Source organism: Engraulis encrasicolus, chromosome 20 (assembly GCF_034702125.1).
Source record: "Engraulis encrasicolus isolate BLACKSEA-1 chromosome 20, IST_EnEncr_1.0, whole genome shotgun sequence".
Taxonomy (NCBI): domain Eukaryota; kingdom Metazoa; phylum Chordata; class Actinopteri; order Clupeiformes; family Engraulidae; genus Engraulis; species Engraulis encrasicolus.
Window position 1 is genome coordinate 37,015,554 of NC_085876.1, and position 17,728 is coordinate 37,033,281.

General features: G+C 42.0%; 1 protein-coding gene across 3 annotated transcripts; it reads right to left on the bottom strand.

The window, feature by feature from the left end:
- Nucleotides 1-1,064: 1,064 nt before the first annotated feature.
- On the bottom strand, nucleotides 1,065-15,652 carry u2af2b (U2 small nuclear RNA auxiliary factor 2b). Of its 3 annotated transcripts, none has more exons than XM_063185887.1 (15): nucleotides 15,510-15,652; nucleotides 15,158-15,301; nucleotides 14,040-14,063; nucleotides 12,490-12,625; nucleotides 10,725-10,760; nucleotides 9,552-9,655; nucleotides 9,036-9,187; nucleotides 8,392-8,508; nucleotides 7,276-7,414; nucleotides 6,743-6,822; nucleotides 5,851-5,973; nucleotides 4,291-4,377; nucleotides 4,085-4,171; nucleotides 3,506-3,670; nucleotides 1,065-3,055 (listed from the first exon to the last, which is right to left on the bottom strand). In XM_063185887.1, the coding sequence occupies exons 2-15, from the start codon at nucleotides 15,204-15,206 to the stop codon at nucleotides 2,921-2,923; spliced, it is 1,434 nt and encodes a 477-aa protein (XP_063041957.1). In that variant the 5' UTR covers nucleotides 15,207-15,301; nucleotides 15,510-15,652; the 3' UTR covers nucleotides 1,065-2,920. The 3 variants fall into 3 exon arrangements, with proteins under 3 accessions (XP_063041957.1, XP_063041956.1, XP_063041958.1); XM_063185886.1 differs by having other exon boundaries at nucleotides 9,036-9,220; XM_063185888.1 differs by lacking the exon at nucleotides 10,725-10,760.
- Nucleotides 15,653-17,728: the final 2,076 nt, after the last annotated feature.

The window sequence follows — 17,728 nt, forward strand, 5'->3', positions numbered from 1 at the left end:
GGTTCTCTCAGGTTCTTATGACTTGGCCTCTGGATGGCACAAAGCTTTAGCTCAGTTGTTCCCAATTGGGTTTTTTTTTCAGGGATTCTCTTATGTACCCAAGCAATATACTGTGAACGATTTAACATTTTGCTGTTGTTTGGGTCCCCTCTCTCACTCACAAACACACACACACTGCTAAAATGCTGCTACTTGACCACTGTACTACAATGGACTGCACTGTGTGTAGTACAGCATAGCCTTGATTATTTTGTATTTTACTATTATTATTATTGTTATGTCATCTATTCTTTTGCCTTATATGTTAGATGTTCAATTGTTAATTACTTTATCACTTATTCTTACTGGTTATCACTGTCACTCACCAATGTTAAATGCTAATATTTTTTTACTTTGTTATTATTTATTACTTCATCACTTTACTGTTATTGGTACATCACTGTTGATTGTCCTGTCCTGCACTTTTATGTCAGTCTTTAAATGTCAGTCCTGTGTATGTCTATGTCCTTTCATGGTATAGAGACACATAATTTCAATTTCCTTGTATCACCTGTGCATATGAACAAATTGAAAATAAGAGCTGACTTGACTAGACACACACACACACACACTCACACAGAGCGAGAACAGAAGTGTGGCTGAAACGCATTTGGTAATAAATCTTCCCGCACACTGACCATTTCGCTGTTCTTTCTTTAATAAACGACGTTTCGGTACTAGACCTTCATCAGGCATTCTTTTTGATCAGATTGCCTGATGAAGGTCTAGTACCGAAACGTCGTTTATTAAAGAAAGAAAAGCGAAATGGTCAGTGTGCGGGAGTTTCTTTAAACTATTGCTATTGCACCTGCCAGCTGAGGTGTGCGAAAAAAGCCGAAGCTTAACTGCTTACAATATTAAAACACTGGCATTGCTTGTCTGGTTCTTGCCCAACACACACACAGAGGTCTGGTAGGAACGAGGCTAGGGCATTGCCACCTTGGACTCAAATTATTTCCATCAAAGTAATCTCTTGCTGGGCTTTCTTTTAACCTTCAGCATCAATAAATAAGGCTGCCAACATGGTAAGCATCTGATCTTTTAATGTAATGTGCTCTTAGCCATAAAGTAATTTTAACAGAGGACAAAGAAAAAAATAAACAAACAAACAAAAACAAAAATAGACAGTCATGTCGTGACTGTGACTTTGTGGGGTGGTAAGATGAATGTCACATCACCTGGTCCAACGCAACGGTGCACACACTCACACGCACAAAGTCGTGGATGTTCATCATAATGTCCAAAAGGTCTCGTAAGAATAAACAGATCATTTGTCATATACTTATTTTGGGACTACACCTTTCACAGAAAAGGCAGATTTCAGAACACATTCGTCTCAACTCTGGAGATGAGGTCAAGCTCCATTTTAAAACAACAATAATAGTAATGATGAAGAGAAGTCATTAAGTCGTTAGGTATTGTGAGAAATCTTTTTTTTCCAGTCTAGAATCTTACTTAATACACATTGGAAATCACACCAAGTGTGTGTGTGTGTGTGTGTGTGTGTGTGTGTGTGTGTGTGTGTGTGTGTGTGTGTGTGTGTGTACATGTGTGTGTGTGTGTGTGCGTACAACGAAACAAACAAGATATTCCCATCATGAATTAAATAAAAAGGTTATGGGACAGGACCAGAGCAAATTAGCTATGCAACTGTAGAAAAGCAGCCTGTAGGTTTACTGGCAGTGATAGAATAGAGTCCGGTGCTGTGCAGTGTTTTTACGAGTAGAGTTTGAGCTGTGGTACGGAGAATGGGGGATTATGGGAAACATGGAGCTCAGGAGACAATTCTGCTCAAAACGCCTTTCAAAAACTACCCATGAATGCCCAATTAACAGGTGATGAACAACCACAAAATCGATCAGATCGTCCTAAGACACATGCTCGTCTCTTCCTCCTCCTCCCCATCTTGAAACGGCCAATCAGGCAAACCAACGTGTATTTCAAGGAGTTTTATTATGAAACAAATGGGCTACACTGTAGTGGGACTGACAAACACACACACACACTCGCTCAAACACACACATACACACACAATTACATGGGACAGGTGGTTGTAATTGAAACAGAAGGGGGGCCACCACCACCTGTATGGACGACCAGGCAAACTAAAATGCCAAACAGCCAACAGACAATGCTAGCGATACTAATGACAAACATCAACAAAAACGAGAAGAAAAAAAAAAGTATTGATTTAACATATCAGCCCAATAGGTGGAAATCATATGACGAGAGCAGAAAAGAAGAGCAGAGGGGAGAGAGAGAGAGAGAGAGAGAGAGTGTGAGATATAAGACAAGATGAAGATACAGTGAGTGGCAGCTCTCATTCACATACTGGACATTTTTTTTTATAACTGAGGTCAACCTTCCTTTTGTTACAAGACTGGCGCTTTCCTATGGGCAATAGAGAAAAAGACCGCATTCGTGACATGTGCTGCAAAACCATGTCCTTTCCCAGCCTCCCTACATCCAACCCCGCCTCCCAAAAAATGGTCTCATATCTCAAAACCATCTCTTTTTTTGGACAGGCAGCAAGAAATGGCACTTCTCCAAAGCCCAAGACCATTTAAAAATACAAAAAAAAAATTACCTCCTGGATATACAAGCACACACATTCTTAAAATACAAACACAAAAAAACTAACCCGCTCACGTAGTCTCGAAACATATATGATTACATATGCTCCTTTCCACATAGCAATTTTTTGTTTTGTTTTGTTTTAATAGTAGAAAATCCCTCCCGATCCCCCCCCTCCCCTGTTCCCCACCTAACCAAACATTTTAATTTCTCTTTCCCTTCCTCCCTCACTCGCTCGCTCCTCTTTCCTTCTGCCATTAACCCCAGCTCTCCCCCCTCCTCTCCTCCCTTCTCTCTTTCGCCTGTTCTACCGGAAATCTCGGCGATGGTAGGCATCTGGGTCGATGTACTTGGTCACCACCACTCGGTTGGCAAACTTCCTCCCGGTCAGACCCTGCATGGCCTTTTGGGAGTCGAAAAGGGTCGTGAACTCCACAAAGATCTGAAACAAAGGGGGGAACAAAAAAGTGTAAGCACTGTGAAAAGGTGCGTGTGAGTGTGTCAAAGCAGGTGAATTTATTCCGTTTCCACTCTGAAAGAAAAGAAAGTTCTTTATAACGTTTTCATATCCCATGTATAAACCCTTCAGCATCTTAGACTTATACATACAGCATGTGACATGCTACTGCTGCTACTACGCTTACTAGAGGTCATTTAAGTTCACAAACATCAGTACATGCTTAGTTATATCAGTCAAGAGAACATTTTTTTTCAGCCGAACTGGGAAACTCCAACTCCCATTGTCATTGTGACAACAGCACACAAGTGTTCACTTTAACCGCTTACCCATGAATGCCGCAAAATTAAAACCATTTTAAACTTTTACGTGCGTGTGAGAGTAGCGGCGCGTTGCCATAACTTTACAGGGGACCAATGCCGCCCTCCTCCTCACCTTGCCAGTGCCGGGGATGTCCAGGCCGTCGACGGGCCGTGGGATCTCGATGCTCTTGACCTGGCCGTACTTGCCGCACTCCTCCTTCACGTCCTCCAGGATGTCCTCATACTCCTCATCGTCCAGAAGCTCCTCAGGTGCCACCATGTTCATCAGGCACAGCACCTACACGCCAAACACACAGGCAGAGTTCATCATAATGATGATGATTTATAAAGTCCTGGTTCACGAACCAGAATCAGGACTTTTTAAAAGATTCTTCACCATTGCTGGCCTATATATCTAGACGCCCTAGTGACTAGAAATTAAAATGCGGAGACTACACAAAAAGTAGGCAGAAAGACAAGACAAGACTACTACTACTACTACTACTACTAATAAGTCATCATTTTATTTGTAAAGTCAAATTTGCAAAATCAAATATACCAGACATTCTTACATTCATACATGTAACGGATATTCTAAAATTGCTTGCAAAAATGTCTTGATATAAGACAAGACAGAGACGGGAGAAACAGTTAAGTGCACAATATGACAACATGGGTGTGGCCAAGCCCAAGGCATAAAGCCAAATGATACCTCTGTGGGGATGCCGCCCATCTGGTTGACTGAGCTGTTCATCAGCCCAGGGACCTGCAGCGTCACGGGAGTCTGGTTTACGCTCGTCTCCAGCAGGGACAAAAGGTAGGGAGAAATGTCAATGTCTCAAAGACGATTTATTTTATTCATTTTTTTTTTTTTAAATAAGTTACTACTTGAAACAGACTTGGGATTTCGATTCTTACCATTGAGGCATTCTTGGCACCCACACTTGCCCTCTGAACCAGGAGCTTCTTATCACCCAGCTGCATACCATTGAGACCCGCAATGGCCTACACACACACACACACACGTTAATGTCACACATTATTTAAAATCCCTGGGTTGAGTACCTCACTGCACCCCCACACTCTTACTCAAAACAAAATAAAGACAGTATTTGGCGAAATCTTCAAATTCATGTAATTTCTATTGTAGCAAGTCAACAAAACAGTGTATGTATAACCAAAGTAAAGCAAGTTTTGCTGCTAAAAATGTTTCTGGAAATTCAAAATGGCAAGACATGGAGAAGATCCCCTTTTTCATGTATGAAAAGTGCAATTTTCCCAGTCATAATGAATACTTAGAAGTTGATGGTAGTGGTAAGTGATGGAAAAGGTAACGTTTGTGAATGGGCCGCATGAATTCTGGAAATAAACTACTAACAGGGTTCCCACTCCTTTTTCATGAACAAATTCAAGCACTTTTCAAGCACTTTCAAGCAGCAATTTTTCAGTTTTCAAGCACCTTTAAATAGGTCGACTACTAGTTGTGTTTGCCCATGTCAGGGGGCAATAGCGCCTAGTTTGGGTACCACAGTGGGACATTTGGTAGACTGCGTGGTAGGGGGGGTATGGGGGTCCTCCCCCAGAAAAAAATGATGCAATTTCCTGCATTCTAATCAATTTTAGGGTGTCGAATGGCAAAAACATCTGACATCTCGCTCTTAGACTTTTTATGTACTTAATTTATTTCTATTATTTGGTTTATCGAGTTTGGTTTCACACAAATTTCAAGCATTTTCAAGCACTTCACAACAAATTCAAGCATTTTCATGACCTTGAAAACACTCCACTAGTGTCTAAACATGTCCAAAACTATTTTGATACTGTCCTCAACACAAAATGAACACTAAAGTTGGACTCTTAATATAGCAAAAAGTAAAGAAAAGAAAACTATTTTAAATATGCATAAAATGTTTGTATTGATCTATGTGAACCACGGACATGACGTGAACTTTGTACTTTGTATTATATGTGTATATATATGTATGTTGAATCTCTTGCACTTTATATATGGAGAACTTGCACAGATTACACTGTTTAATTTATAAATTTGTAAATATGTAAATATGGCAATGAAAATGATCTGTGATGTCATGCTCACGTGGTATGTAATTTGTAATTTAAGGGTCAGCTGCACAATCACCTGTTTATGTCTGAGGAAGGGCCGGGGTGGCCCGAAACGTCACATTAAAATGAAGTAAATGGGAGCATCGGTGTTGCGGTTTTTTCCTTTTTTCATTTTATGAACTTAACGTCTTTTGAACCTGCACCCGAATAAGCATCTGGATGTGCGTGAGATTGGACTTTGATATGTGACCTTGAAAACACTCCATTGAAATTCAAGCATTTTCAAGGAATTCAAGCACCAGTGGGAACCCTGTACTAAAAGTAATCACACAGTGCACCTTTTAAACCAAAATGGAAGAAGCTGTGAGATGATATTGGGAGGGTTGGGATTGGACGGGGCGGGGCGGGGCTCACCTGGTCGTTGACGTTGACGTCCACGTATTCGCAGAAGGCGTATCCTTTCGAGAGGCCAGTGGCGCTGTCCTTAACCAGGTTGAAAGCCTTCAGGGGGCCAAAGGAGGTCAGCAGTTCCTTTACCTGCGGTGAGAAAGATTTAGTCCGATTTAGCCCGATTTAGTCCGATCTCGCCCACAACCTGCTGCTGCTCATATCAATCACAAACATTGTACATGATATTACCAGGGCCGTCAACAGGGGGAAAAAGGGGTATGTTGTCTCAGGCCCAGGGAGATAGGGGGCCCAGAATTGGGTCCCCATCACATTGTATGTATTGAGTAGGGGGCCCTTTCAGATGACTTTGTCCCGGGCCCAGCAAAAGCTGTCAGCGGCCCTGGCTATTACCACTATGCAACTGAATAAGCATGACGAGGTTAAAAATGAAAATAAACTTCTATTTTGTGGTCGAGCATCAATTCATCTCTAAACAGATAAAACTAAATGAAGTGAAACGGCAACAATAGGCCCATCCATGCTGATGCTTGTGAATGATCATTCCAAGACGCATAAATTATTCAATTCCACAGGCGCTCGTTCTCCACAGAGGAGCGTGCTTGCTCTACATCACCATGCCTTGTTAACATCTGAGGGGGAAGCAGAGCACTCAAACAAAATTCACAACATCACATAAACTCGCATCTCTTCATCTCTCGCTCGTACGCACACACTCACTCAATCGCTTTCTCTCTCCCGCACTCAGTCACTGTCAAGCGCACACACTCACTCTCGCAATCACAAACATTCACCCCCTTCGCATGTGCACACCAATCACACTCTCTCTCTCTCTCTCTCTCTCTCTCTCTCTCTCTCTCTCTCTATTTCTCTCTCTCTCTCTCTCTCGTGTGCTTACCTGGTCATCATTCAGGTAGTTGGGCAGTCCTCCGATGAAGAGCTTGTGAGCCGAGTCTGGCACCACCGTGGAGACAACTCCTTGACAAAATGGCAAGTCACTTTTAATTGAAGCTAAGAGCGCCACGGCGCTCACAAATCAAGCTTGCATACACATACAAATTCATTTCAATTCAAAAAGCTTTACTGTCTAATATGTTGCCATACTACATTTCCTTCACTATAGTATATACCCCAAATCAGATTACCAAAGACTATGTACAAAGCTCACCACTGCTTTACTCTTTACAAATATTGTTACATTGACAAGATTTCTACTAAACTAGCCCAAACACTCCTCTCCAAAAAGAAGGCACGTTCAGTACGACAGACAACCGTGCCAGTGCCTGTTCCCACAGCTAATCTCGAACCTGTCGGCGTGTTCATGCCGCAAGTCTGAGCGTTTGGGAATCTGAAAGTTGGTTCGCAATGCAAACCAAAAAATATTTTTTTCTTTCTGAACCGTGACGACAATGTGGACATCAGCAGGTATACCTGGCACATAGACGTTGGGGTTCTCGCTCATGCCGGGCAGCGGCTGGTAGTCGTGCGGCCGGCGGATCTTCAGGCTCTGGCCCTGGAATATGATGCCATCGAACGCCATGGCCTGGGTGGTCTCATCCACCGAGCGGAACTACAGAGGAGGGAAAGAGAGAACGAGATGGAGAGTGAGTCACTCAGTCAATAGAGGGGGTCAGAGAGAGAGAGAGAGAGAGAGAGAGAGAGAGAGAGAGAGAGAGAGAGAGAGAGACAGAGAGAGAGAGACAGAGAGTAGAGAGGGTGAAAACCTGTCTAACATTCTGTAAATAAAAATTTCCCATTTTGAAATCCTAAATGTTTGATCACATTCCTTAAGTACGTAATAAGGGCAGACAGAAGGAAACAGATGGAAGAGTAAGTTGATGAGACTTAAGGGTGCTGCTGTATGGTCTTTTGCCTTTTTAAGAGCAGTGTATGTACTGTATGCAGGGTTCCCACACCTTTTTCATGAACAAATTCAAGTACTTTTCAAGCACCAAATGTTCAGTTTTCCAGCACCTTTAAAAGGATGCGGGAAGGGGGTGTGGGGGTCCTCTCCCAGAAAATGTTGTGTTTTTAAGATGCAATTTCCTGCATTCTAATCAATTTCAGGGTGTCGAATGGCAAATCCCATCTGACATCTCACTCCCTCAGATTTTTGATGTACCTGAACAATTTACTTCTATCACATTTGGCTTACTGAGTTTGACTTGACACAAATGGCAAGCATTTTCAAGCACCTCACCAAAAATTGAACAACCTTCACAACCTTGAAAACACTTAATTGAAATTCAAGCATTTTCAAGGAATTCAAGCACCAGTGGGAACCCTTTGTATGTAGTGATGTGTATTCTCAGAGAGAGTAGAGAGAGAGAGGTTCCATTGGCCCATTGTTTCCGGGTTCTATTATTGGGGGGGAAATCCCCCTTTAGGCAGACCTAGGCAGACCTGAGGACTGTTCTATTCAATGCTAGGAGCATTATGACACGCCCCTTTAGGCAGACCGGAACCTGGTCATGTTAGGTGCCCATAGAAACCTATTATGTTGGCATATCTCTATACTTAAAGAATCTCTGGTATTCTCATTCGCACCTCCAGGAAGGCGAAGTTCTTGTCCTGGTTGATCTGCACGGCCAGCACTGGGTTGCCTGGCGCTTGTGTAAGCCCACCGAGACGCATCTGGGCATTGAAGAAGTCCATCATAGACTCCTGATGGGAATAGAGCGGGAAGATTCATGGATTAGTCGGAGATCTGAATCTTTTAGGGCAACAAATTGCAACCAAAAGGTAGAGCAACTGCAACTATTCCGTACATAGCTGTAATTAACAGCTGTAAATAACTGAACTTCACATCATCTACTTGAAGAAATCGGAAACAGACCAACTCTTTCTAACAATTCTACAACTGCATTTGTTTAACGCATGTTATGACACACAAGAAACCATTTTAACAAAGTCCATGTTGTTGCAGATCTTCAGATCCCATGAAAAAAAGAGTATAAAACAGCTAAATATACAAAACAATTGCCTTAAGCTGAAATCTTATAGAAATTCAGTAGAGCATAAGTGTCTCTCCAGTGCTCACTGTTGTGATGCCAAAGGGTTTCCTTAACAATTCTAGCAAAAAGCAAAGGGCTTTAAAAATATGCTTAATATCCAAACCAAGCTTAAAGCTTGAAGCTTGATAGGTACATGAAAAAAAACGAGTTGAAGTTTCTCTCCAGTGAAGTGCCCACCTCTGTGATGCCAAAGGGGATGTTGCCCACGTAGAGGCGTCGAGCCTGGCGCGTCATCTGGCTGCCCACCACGGGCACGGGGGTGGGGGTCACGGCCAGGCCATCTGGCGTCATGGTGGGCAGCAGAGCCGTGGCGGGGATCTGGCCAGCAGCTGGGCAGGAGAATAAATCAACTGCTATGTGTGCTGTAGACGGTTTACAGGCAAGATGAAACAATCTATTACCTATATTAGTATTGTGGTGGAGCGAATGAAAATAAGTAAGGGGCCGTTTTTAATGGGCCCAGTACACATTTAACATGTTAGATGATGATGTTTTATGTAAATGACATGATATTCTGAAAGGTGCAAAAAATGCTACTGCAAAAAAAAAAGTGTGAAAGAAAGTGTAAAGTGTGTAAATAAGAAAGAAAGAAAGAAAGAAAGAAAGAAAGAAAGAAAGAAAGAAAGAAAGAAAGAAAGAAAGAAAGAAAGAAAATAAAGAAAGACAGGCAGAAAGTCCCCCCAGTCCCCCTACCTTGCATGGCCTTGTACTGCATTGGGGTGATGTGCTCGAAGCCTGGAGGAGGAACATCCCAATACTTCTTCACCTTCTTCTTCTTCTCCCTGTGAGGTGAACGACTGCAGGAGGGAAGAACAGATCAGAGAGAACAAGGAGAAGAAGAAATTAATTAAGGTTTTCTTTTTTTCCCCTTTTTTTTTACTGAAGCTTAATTCTAAAACACAATTCACTCAACCCCATCACATACAGCAAAAGGATTATGAAAACAACTTGTCTGCTCCGGGTAAAAGCCTCACTTAGTGCTTTCCATCTCATTCTCCATCACCCTCAAGTCATTTAGTCCCTCACCCAGTGGTAAGAGAAAACAACACAAAGTAGTTCCTTTTCATTCCCCGGACTGGACGTTCAAAGCTCATAGAACAACGGTTACATATGCAACAATCTTATTCATCTTTGATCTGCCTACAAGTCCTGCCAATTACAAGGATATGAACGGCTGAAAAGATTATTTTAAGGGTGGAAAAAAACACTTACGTGGTGCTTGAAAAATGCCCTCTCACTTTGTTCAGCGCAAATCTCAGAGCAGTTTTCCACCAAGAATCTAAGTTTATCCCAGTGCACCTCACTATTTAATCTCCATCAGGTACTAAACTGATTATCCAGTGATATAAAGTACGATACAATATGATACGATAGTACTTTATTGTCAACTACTCAACTACGATAAACTTCAAAATAAAAACCTCACCCAAGAAAAACCTGACCCAAGAGACCCATCTTTGCTGCTGGATGTTGGAGATAATTTACAGTGAGAGGAGCTAAATTGTGCTAAACCAAACAGCAGAAACAAACTCTTTATGTGCACTCTTACAAGACCTCGGTTTTCCCAAGACTGTGGTACTGTCAGATAATTGCAGAGGGGTAAGCAAGACAAAATATGGCACAAGCTCACGCCACTTCTTCACTCCTCAGCAGATTTGGAAAGACATGAGGAAAAACAAAAAATCCCAAAAAACAACACAAAATACAAAAGAAAATCCCACAACTAAACAGAAGCCCATTTGATTTGGTTAACATTCACTCTCCCGAGTGGGCATAATGAAACACACAAAGTCCATTCACTCAAGATTGGTAGACACTTCAGCACACAGGAACTAGGGAAACACAGATGCCTCGGTGTCTGTTTACCTGACGATGTCTTGGGGTGGGTTTTGAGGCTGTGTGCTGAAATGACAGTTAGCACAAGGATTTTGGGGTTGGGTTACTATGGCAGCAGACAAGGATGCCAAAGTGCCCCACTTACTTACACAAGAGAAGCACATAAGTTTAGGTCTACTACACTCTCCTTTTTTATGGCATTTTAAAAGAAGAAACCATTTCAAGAGATTGGGAGAAATGTTGCAACGCTGGTTTACCAACATGCAGTAATTCAAGTTCGAAAACTCAACGCTCTCGCAATGGATTGGTGACTCGGTCGCTTTTTCTTTTAGTTCTTCAAAAAGTTAAATACTTAGAAGCAGCGCCGGCACCTGTTAATGTATATTACCAAAGCGTACCCTCTGATTTGGGTTGAGGTGTCCAGAGTGTTCTGTCCCAGTTTACCTCAACACAGACAAAGTCATTCACAAAAAAACAGCCATAGGCATGACCAACTTAGATTTTCATCGATGAAATCTAAATCAATCTGGGTTAGTACTGGCCCAAGATGTCTGACTGCAGAAACAGAGGGACTTCCTTGCATGCACCGAGTGATGCAGATGGGGGTGGTGGTGGTGGTGCTAAATATTCTTGGCTCTGCTTCTGGCTTCAGTTGTTGTGGCAACCTGAACAAGTGCCTCTTAAAAAGGAGTATCTGGAAGGAGAGTTGTGGACCAGTGGGCTGCGACAAACAGGCCACCATAGACATCATGGCCTAGGTACTGTCCGCATGCACACCAAGAGCTAAAAACTAAATATAAAACAGCTGAAGATTCCTACACAGTGCGGATGTGTCAAGATAATATCTCAATAAAAAGGTATACCAATTAATATTGAATTCTGGCTTGAAAAGTTGTTGTTTTTTTTTAAATACATTTCAAAACGATGTTTAAATCATTTTAGGTTTCTGGTTTACAGTTCAGTCAAGAGTGTTTGCCAATATTTTTTTTCTACATCCTATGCACTTTAAGCTTTTTACATCAGTGTGTTCACACACTGCTTAAATTTAAAAAAGAAAGTGCTGCAAACACTGTAGGTTCTATTGCAATTTATTGTGATGGGACTGCATTATCATGAAATAAACTACACTAAAACAGCTCCAACGGACGCCCAATATTAGGACTACACAATGAATCAAAAATTGCCTTTTGAAAATTGTGCTTTGATCGTGGTCACACATGGGGAAATATAGTGACCTGCCTTCAGGCGTCCTTGTCCGCCTAGGCTTCGTGCTATTTCCGTTGACATAATTATAACAATTCAGTTTTATTTTGTTCATCCCTTCCATAATGCATTATTGGTGATTTTAAATAACATTCCGCACAATCAGCTGTTAATATTGTTATTGAATAATCGTGATTTCAATTTTGATCCGAATCATTGTGATTATCATTTTTTTCAATATTATGCAGCTCTATCCAATATGCTGTACAGCAAAATCGTGCAGACTGGCAAGCAAACCATCCTGAAGGGTCAAAGATGGCTGGAGGGCCTTCTCCCTTTATCATTTAATTTCTATTTCTCACCAACTTTATATCCCTCTCTTCCCATGTGCGCTCTCTCATTTTATATTTCTTCCTCTCTTAAACAATTTATTTCCATCTCTCACCATCTCTACATCTCTCTCTTCCTATTTTCTTCTTTTCTTGTATATTTTGATCTCCCTTGCCGTTTCTTTTCCTCCTGACCTCTCTACCTTCATTTCCCTCCACCTTTCCATCCTCTGCCCTTCTCTCCCTCCATCTCCATCCCTCACCTGCGTCTGTGCCGGCGGTCCTTGCTACCACTGCGGCGCTCGCGGCTCCGGCGCTCCCTGCTGCGCCTCTTCCCACGGTCCCGGCTGCGGCTGCGGGACGAGCTGCGACGCCGATGGCGATTCTCCTTGTCCCGCTCTGCCAGGAGGAGAAGGAGGAAGAGTGGGGGAGGGATGAGAGAGAGAGAGAGAGAGAGAGAGAGAGAGAGAGAGAGAGAGAGAGAGAGAGAGAGAGAGAGAGAGAGAGAGAGAGAGAGAGAGAGAGAGAGAGAGAGAGATTGTGGGGTAGACAAAGCAGGGATGAGGAGGAGCAGGGGAGAGACAGGAGGAGAAGAGGAGAGAGAGAGAGAGAGAGAGAGAGAGAGAGAGAGAGAGAGAGAGAGAGAGAGAGAGAGAGAGAGAGAGAGAGAGATGACCAAGAAGGATGAAGAGAGGGGGAGAGAGTGAGACAAGTGGGAGGGAGAGAGAAAAGAGAGTGAGCGATAGATAAAGACGCAAATAGAGAGAGAGAAAGAGAGAGCAAGCAAGGTGGTGTACGCTCTCTGATACTGTAGGTACAGTAGGCCTAGCTAGAGAATAAGAAGCTGGTTATGTAATAGATCAGGGGTGGGGAACCGTTTTCATTCGAGGGGCCACGTCAAATTTTTATAAAGTCCTCCAAGGGCCGTACTATGATGAACACAAACCAGGATTTCCTCCCAACACTTTTAGGCCTATATTGAAGGTGGCCACAGACCCCACCTTCACTAGGTCCCCTGAAAATATAACTCAATTGTATTGCAAATGTAATTTCTAATACCTCTAAACAAAACTTGTCACATTTCATGTGAAACGGCATAACATTATAATTATGCCGGGGGCTGGATAAGACAAGGTCTATAAACAGCCCTCGAGACCAGGGCTATAAATTAACGTTTTTGATTGGCTTTTGATTGGATGTCAAATCTCTCATTGGGATTAATAAAGATGCTCTACTCTATCTTAGTAGGCATACATGCACTCACTATCAGTCAAAGTGACTAGTAAGCCTTCTTGTCTACAAGCCAAACTGAAATTTCACCAGCATTTGGCTGATTGGTCAGTGTTAGAGCCCTGCTCGAGACATAGATTCCCCACCCCTGCTGTAGATAGACAGAGGCAGATGATCCCAAACAGGGAGAAAGGGGACCAACGCTGCTGAGAGGAAGAAAGGGGTAACCCCCCCACCCCCCAACCCCATCTCCCCAAGACCTCTAGGGCAGCAGGAAGGAAGAGCCTACAGTACGGCAGAAGCAAAAGCCAGACACCTGACAAAGCTGTGTCCTTGAAGAGAAAAAGGATTTGAATGTTTTAGAGTAAGATACTCTCTCTGACAAACCCAGAGGAAAAGCTATTAAAGGCGGTGAGTCAGATTTAAAAAAAAAAAAAAAAAAATAGAGGGGGAAAAAAATACCCTAATTGAAGAAAGAAAAAGTAAGAGCAGGAGAAGAGGGTGAGTGACAGATAAAGGGAAAGAGAGAAGAGAAGAGACAGGGAGGGAGAGAGACGGAGACCACTCTTGTTGTTGTACCCACCAAGTGAATTTAGATTTTCAACACCTGTATGGAAGAGAAGAAAGAGGTCAACTTTTAAAAAACAGCATCACTTTTTGTCGAGTTTAAGACTGAAGCACACAATTAGCTGTTACATACATTCATGGCTGCTCAAGAGCTCAATAGGCCCACTGATATTCATTGACACTTGAATCTATTCAATCGTCTGTTCCAGCTGGCAGTGGGTGGATTTCACCAGAAGTAAGTGGACACCGTTCACTGGAAGTTTTAAGTCTGCATGATATCCCAAATGTAAAATCTAATGATCGCAACGCTTTATGTCAAATATCCTTGTTACATCACGTGTGAAGTTTAGGATGCTTTACATGCATCACTCTGCTGAAAATAAACAAACTATAGTCCATTGATATGACAATGGATTAAATTCACACAGAAAAGTGAGCAATACACAGCAGTATCTAGGCAATAGCACTTAATATTTCTCTTCTTTACTCTACTTGCCACTCCATTTAAATACTATCACAACATGCAATTGCAAGCAAATCTAGTCAAGGAAATCGCACAGAGACGTGCCTGAAATGGCTAATCAGTGATACATCATAATACCTAGGTACCTAATTAGAGCCACCATGTTAAGCATGAGGACAAATCTGATTATAGCACGTGCAGGAATATTCATAAATGCAAGAGACACTACATACTTTGCAGTGTAGGGGATTTATTAATCTATAAAATGGATTTAGGACAGGACAGCATAGCATTTAGCTGCTATCGCGCAGATGCATCTTTGCTGAGTGTCTGGAGATATAATGGACATTAACTGTATACCATTTCTACACAGCTGCCTGCATCTCTAATTAACTATGTAATGCAGCAGGCATCGAGTTAATCCAACGTGTTGAGGTGTAGTATAGACTGCATTTTAAAAAGACTTTACAGCAGCATGACACGGTGGCTATCAAAACAATGATGGCTACTATTTGCTAGTCTTTACGGCTAACACATTTACTTCTATGCCAAAGTTAGCCAACAGACGGAAGTGTGTCAGACAGCCGCGACTCCTCAAGCAGAATTTCTCTGCAATACAGAAATTCTAACGGTTAATTATTTCAAAATATCACAGATGAATAGCCACTCACCTTGTTTGTTTTCGCTTAACTGTCTCTCGAATTCGTCAAAGTCCGACATTTTGAATGATCAGTAGGGGATGAATGAACCGTCAGGCAGCAGAGTAAGCTGGCGCTAACCTCGATTTTATCCCAGCTGTTGCGCGCGTGCTGAAACTTGTTAGAACAAAAAAGGACAAATCTTTGTCAGACTAAAATGCACCGCCAATGTAGCTATGATCGGTCTTTCACAGAAAAAATATGAAAATCTGTTCGGTGTATCTGCGGTTAAAGCAGCTATCCAGCTAGCAAAAGAGCTAGCCACGGTAACCTGCACGTTTGCTTCATTGATACATTTCGTCTAGTGTTGTAAAACGTTGCTTACACATAAATTAGTGTCACCTTGCACTCTTAATAATGCTACAATCACGTATTTCAATGTAATCTTAACCCTTCTAAATCACACCAGCTAGGCCTCATCCACCTTCGACGCTACCATTCGCTGTCCGCGTTACCGGAAATGGAACTTGTTTCTTGTGACCTCGGTTCCCAGCTGTAGAAGGCCTACTCGCCTTGTGTCCTACGCCACCTACCTGTAAGGAATTTAACTCTGGTCTTCTCTGACATCCTGGCCAAATCTCTGATCTCCAGCATAGTTAGTGTATTAGGCTACCGGTATTCTATTTGACATGCCTGTTATTCAGGCAAACAGGGGAAAAGCTGGAGGTAGGAATAAGATTCAATTATAGGTATAAGATTGAAGTATTGCAGTAGGCTTCAGGAGATGGATTGAAGTACAGTAGTCTAAAGCCAGGCTCAAACTACAGGTGCTGTTTCCATGTCGCCGGATATTTCTAAATGTGGATATTTTTTCTCCTGTTTAGGTGGAAATGCAACATGTGGATACAACTAAAAACTCCATTGTAACAGATGTGTTTGCCCCCTAAATGGGATATTTTCAAAGGCGAATTTATGATATGTGGGTTTTAAAACTCTGCTTACTTGGAAACGGAAGGCCAAAACCAATGTAAACAGGAGAAAAAATATCCACATTTAAAAATGTCCGGCTACGTGGACACAGCACCTGAGTAAATGGGCTTATTTGCTTTTTACCGATAGGCCTACATGGAATTTTATTTATTCCATGCATAGAAATGCAGTATGTATCCTAGAATTAAAAGTATACAACATGAAGAGAAACTAGATTGCATTCTCACAGAAAATGCTGGAAGCGGGCTGGCCTTTTGGGGCAGATATGAGCAGTTTTATTTTTGATATCTCTATCCCTAAATTAAAAACAAACTACTATTGAGAAAACAAAGTTAAAATAAATGTTGGAAAAAATCCATCCACCCAGTCAGAAGTTATGGGCCACACAATTCAGCCATCTTGGATTCAGCCATCTTGAAAGTGTTGTAGCTCCGCGTTTTGGGGATATACTAATGACATACATGGTATTTTAAGTTTGCTAAGGAACTTATATAACTTAGATATATAATTTTGAAAATCAACATGGGTCCGAGTGGGATTCGAACTCACAACCTCCATATCTGTAATCCAGGACCTTTGCCATTGATACCAAATGACATACATGTTATTTGAAGTTGGTTAAGGAACACTGCATATGATATAATTTTGAAAATCAACATGGGTCCGAGTGGGATTCGAACTCACAACCTCCATATCTCTAATCCAGCACCTTTGCCATTGATACTACATGACATACATGGTATTTTACATTGGCTAAGGAACACTGCATATGATATAATTTTGAAAATCAACATGGGTCCGAGTGGGATTTGTACTCACAACCTCCATATCTCTAATCCAGCACCTTTACCATTGAGCCAAGCAGCTGTCTGTCAAAAGAATTCCAGCAAGACAATATCAGATTGCATTGAAGAGCTGAACAATAGACTTCTAGAATGGTAGTTGCAGGTGCTCGTTAAGAATAGAATGTTGAGAGAAAGTGACAGTTGAGATGGAACCTTTTATTGGCAGCACCTGTTCTGATTGACTGTATGGCAGTTAGGATGGTGCTCTAAGGCAGAGGGCACAATCAAAAACAGTTTCGAGGTCTTTAGCTTGCTGTTGTTAAAAAACGAAAAAGAATTGGCACATGTCCTGTTCACAGATTGGAGTCATACGTGTGATCTTTCCAACAGTCTTTGAATGAAGTTTTATAGGTTAAACGGTTCAGTCACAAATGGACCTCTTCTGGAAAAGATGTGCTGACCTCTTCAGAAAGGCACTTCAAGAGTCAATGGGAAAAGCCATTGGGCCAGCCCTGCAGTCTTTACACACCTGCCATTTAAAAAGTGATGGGAGTTGGGACATTATACTTTCACAGTTTGGAGACATCTCATAGAGCTCACTAACAACGTGTCAACTAAACTTCTAGGTGAAAGTGTTGATGTTTTATGACCGAAAAAGCCTCCTACACTCTGATCTGTAGAGTGACGAAACACTGTCTCCTGAAGGTTCTACCATTGTTTTCTATGGGGACCCAAATTTGCACAAAATCGCCAAAAACGAAAAAACGACAAGAGACACGGACACGCTATAGCAGAACAAATGATCTCCAAGCCGAACCAGCCGTTTTAG